Consider the following 4,019-nt stretch of genomic DNA (forward strand, 5'->3'; position numbering starts at 1 on the left):
AAGGCAACTCGAGTTTCAGGGCTATTTCCCTTCGTCATGGCCGGTATGACAGTCTTTATATATATATATACACACACACATACACATATATATACATATGTACATGTGCATGTGTTTGTTTCTGTCCCCCCACCATCACTTGACAACCGATGTTGGTGTATTCACCTCTGGGTAACTTACCATTTTAGCAAAAGAGACCTATAGAATAAGTCCTGGAGTCAATTTGTTCGACTAAAGGCAGTGCTTCACAGTCAAATGACTGAAACAAATAAAAGAATATATATATATATATATATATATATATATATGTCTGTGTGTGTGTGTATACACACACATGTATATAATGTATAGATAAACACATGCACACATACACCTGTACATAGATTTCATTTACAAACACAAAGCTTCAGATTTTAAAGGAATGTAACAAGGACACCATGTGATGTCCCTAGGTTGCAGACACAAGATTGACCTTGGAACTTACAGTATAAAGAACATTATACTTACAGTATAAAGAACATTGAATAGTTTTGTCTGTATTTAGTGACATGTGATGCCTGATGTTTAGTTATTAGTACTCTAATTAACATATGATTATAACTGGTGCAAAAACATCCTTATGTTGCAATCCTTGCTCTACACATGTTACATTGAAGTAGCTTCTCATAATGTCCTGCTATGTAAGTCTAAGTATTTCTTTAAGGAGAAATGTAAATAATGATTGTGATGATTTGTTTTCCCCCAAGGATATTAGGGGCACAAATAAAGGGAAATCATACCAGAAAGTAGTTCGTGATTCTAGGTCTTCAAGAACTTAGCTATTATTTATGATATTTTATTTAGCTATTAATCATGGAATGGTTTTTATTCAACCATGTCTCCTAACGAGACAACTGCAAGAGAAGTACATAGCTCAGAATAAGCCCTTATACATAAAATTCATTGAACTGAGAAAAGCCTTTGAGTGAATCATTCACTTTGTGATCTGGTAGTCATCCACTAAGAGTGGATGAATGGCTTGTGAGGGCCGTACAAAGCATGTAGAAAAGTCCAATCAAGAGTAAGTTCAGTGATGGATTTAGTGTGTAGGTCAGGATTCATCAGAGCTTAATTTTCAGTTACTTCTTGTTCCTTATGGGTATTCCAAGCTATAACAGGAATTTACAATCAGCTTCCATTGGGAACTCCTGGTTGCTCACTGCTTTGCTCATCTAGCTGAATCTGTAGAAGAATGGAAGCAAGACTTGGAATTGAAAGGCCTTAAAAAAAAAGTAAAAAAACAAAAGGAAGACAGGGCCCTTACAGTACCAAAGAAATGGCCATGATCTGCCTGAAGAAAAGGAATCAGAAATTTCATATGATGTTCTCAGTATAAACAATGGACATACAAGAGGTGTAGTGGGATCATAGGTGGGCTAACAGAAGGTAGATTCTATATGCAGCAGGTGCACTAAGGCAATAAGCATGAAAAACACTCAGAAAATAGATTTTCTCAAATGCCTGGTTGGCACTAGAAATAGTTGATTGTTACAAAGAATAAGTCCTGGGTTGATTGCTTCGACTAAAGGCAGTGGCCACAGATCCAGCATGGCCACAGTTAAATAACTGAAACAAACAAAAGAATATGTGCATGACATAGTAATTTGATATCAAGAATAACTGCGTATGACCTTGCAGGTGGGGCACAGAATTTTCTTCAGGTCGAGCTGCCCACCCCACTCAAAAAATCCCTGAATAAGGGTTGTTTGAGGATGTTGAATGTAACACCCACATTTCCAAAAGTCAATTATCCAAATCCCAAAAAATTCCTCTCAGGTCGATAAGCTTTGATCTTGAGCAACTAAGTTGAAACTTTTATTCTCTGCCTTTAGCCCTGAGCTTCATAGCCACTGATTGGTGTGTTTCTGGTCAACATCAGTTTGTTTGCTACAGGCCACATATTTGCCTTGCAGAAGTTTCTGCTACCACCTACTAGCCAATTGCTCACATGCTTTTTTTCTTTGCCATTGATTTTATTTTCTTTGCAACAACAGTTGCCACATTTCCTTCTGGCTGTTCATCCTAGGTAACATTTCTTGAAATCAGTAGCAAATTTTTTGGTTCCCCTTCAAGATAGAATGAAGCTTCTTACACTTTGCATAATTTTCAATGAATTTTAGTAACCAAGCGTTAGTTATTTCAAGATGTTTGGTCAGTCCAGTTGTGATGATGATGATGATGATGATGATTATTATTATTCAGTAGTTTTATTTTTATAGCGTGCTTTCACTTCACTACCGAGCGCAGCTCTGTGTGCCTTGGGTATGTGCTGTGGTTTGCTGTGATGCTCTTATGGTTACAGTATTGAAAGTGTTTTTCATAGGATGTGTGCAGTGCCCAGTAGTGCAATTTTCTGTATGTTAAATATATTTGTAAAGTCCTGTATTATTATTATTACTATTATTATTATTTCAGGAAAACAAGATGTTTTCATTTCTATGCCCACAGGATCTGGCAAATCACTATGTTTCCAGTTACCTGGTATGTACAAACCTGGGATTTCTGTGGTGGTTTCTCCACTGCTGGCTCTCATCGAAGACCAAATTGACCATTTACGCAACCTTGGAATCCGTGCAGTTACTATCAACTCCAAACAAACCATGACCGAGAGAAACCGAATCACAACTGACCTTAACCGACCAAAGCCAAAAGCCCGTTTCCTCTACATCACTCCTGAGCAAGCTTCCACTGCATTTCTGCAACAACATCTCTACAGCCTCAACCATGCCAACCTCTTGAACTATTTCATTATTGATGAAGCCCATTGTGTATCACAGTGGGGTCATGACTTTCGTCCAGATTACCTTAAACTTGGCCAGTTAAGGGCCAATAAAATTCCTAATGTTCCCTGCATTGCACTAACTGCTACTGCAACTGCGCAAGTAACAAAGGACATTGTAAAATCTCTGGCGCTTCGCAAACCTTATGCGTCTTTCAAAACTAGTTGTTTCCGCCCAAATTTGTTCTATGAAGTAAGAATGAAAGAAACCTTGGATGATCCTTTCAAAGATATCCTGGATTATGTATGTACAAAGTTTGGTGAACCACCTGACAACAACATCTGGAATGAGAATGGTGCTGGCATTATATATTGCCGTACTAGAGACACGTGTGATGAACTAGCTGTTCGATTTCAAAAGAGTGGAATACCTACGAAAGCTTATCATGCTGGACTACGAGGTAACTTTGTACACTTTTTCAAATCTTCAACTGGATGTTTCCATTTCCATGCCCACAGGATCTGGCACATTTTTTGCACATTTCTCTGCATGTTTTGTGTCTTTATTTTCCTTTTCAAGCATTTCTTGATTTGTTTTATTTTTATTTTTCTACAAATTCAATTACTGTTTTACATGTTCCAGCCCCAAAGCTATTGCCATACTGGAGAAACCATTTTTTTTTTTTGCCTGTTATTATTTCTCCATTGCTAGCTTATGCAGAATGCTTTTACATTCGGCCATCTGTTGTTGCTTAGTCCCAGGCAGGTCAGCACTCTACTCAAGCAGTTATGACCATTCTGTTATATTTCCAGCTATAGTATATCGAAGAGCATAACATTTAATGTGTCCTTTTTGCTAAGATATGAGTAGTTTGAAGAGAATTTGGCTTCTCTTTCTAACAAGTCAAGCAATCATATTGAAGCTTTCTTGTGGTTTCACAGCTGGACTCTTGTTATGCCACTAATTGTCCAACTACAAAGTAGAAATATATACTTTGTTCAGAGACAGAATATAATGGCTGAAGTAGGGTTTGAGCCTGTGACCATGTGGTCAAACTTCCAGCTGAGAGTGACTTTACCTTTCATCCTTTTGGATATCAATTTGACACTAAACTCGGCTTGCGAAGACCTGTTGGGGCAAGCGAAAGCAACAGCGTCACCTTCCTGACACTTGTGCCGGTGGCACGTGTAAAGACATTCGAGCGAGATCGTTGCCAGTGCCGCTGGACTGGCTCCTGTGCAGGTGGCACATAAAGTACAC

At 38.3% G+C, this 4,019-nt stretch overlaps 1 protein-coding gene across 1 annotated transcript in view; it reads left to right on the plus strand.

Moving 5' to 3' along the window:
- Window positions 1-4,019, plus strand: part of LOC106878615 (ATP-dependent DNA helicase Q5) — a 16,705-nt gene that overhangs the window by 7,378 nt on the left and 5,308 nt on the right. The window contains exon 2 of the mRNA XM_014927890.2: window positions 2,455-3,219. Coding sequence (XP_014783376.1) covers window positions 2,455-3,219 — 765 coding nt within the window. The remainder of the gene's footprint in view (window positions 1-2,454; window positions 3,220-4,019) is intronic.

The sequence above is a fragment of the Octopus bimaculoides genome, chromosome 20, assembly GCF_001194135.2.
Source record: "Octopus bimaculoides isolate UCB-OBI-ISO-001 chromosome 20, ASM119413v2, whole genome shotgun sequence".
NCBI classification, from domain to species: Eukaryota; Metazoa; Mollusca; class Cephalopoda; order Octopoda; family Octopodidae; genus Octopus; species Octopus bimaculoides.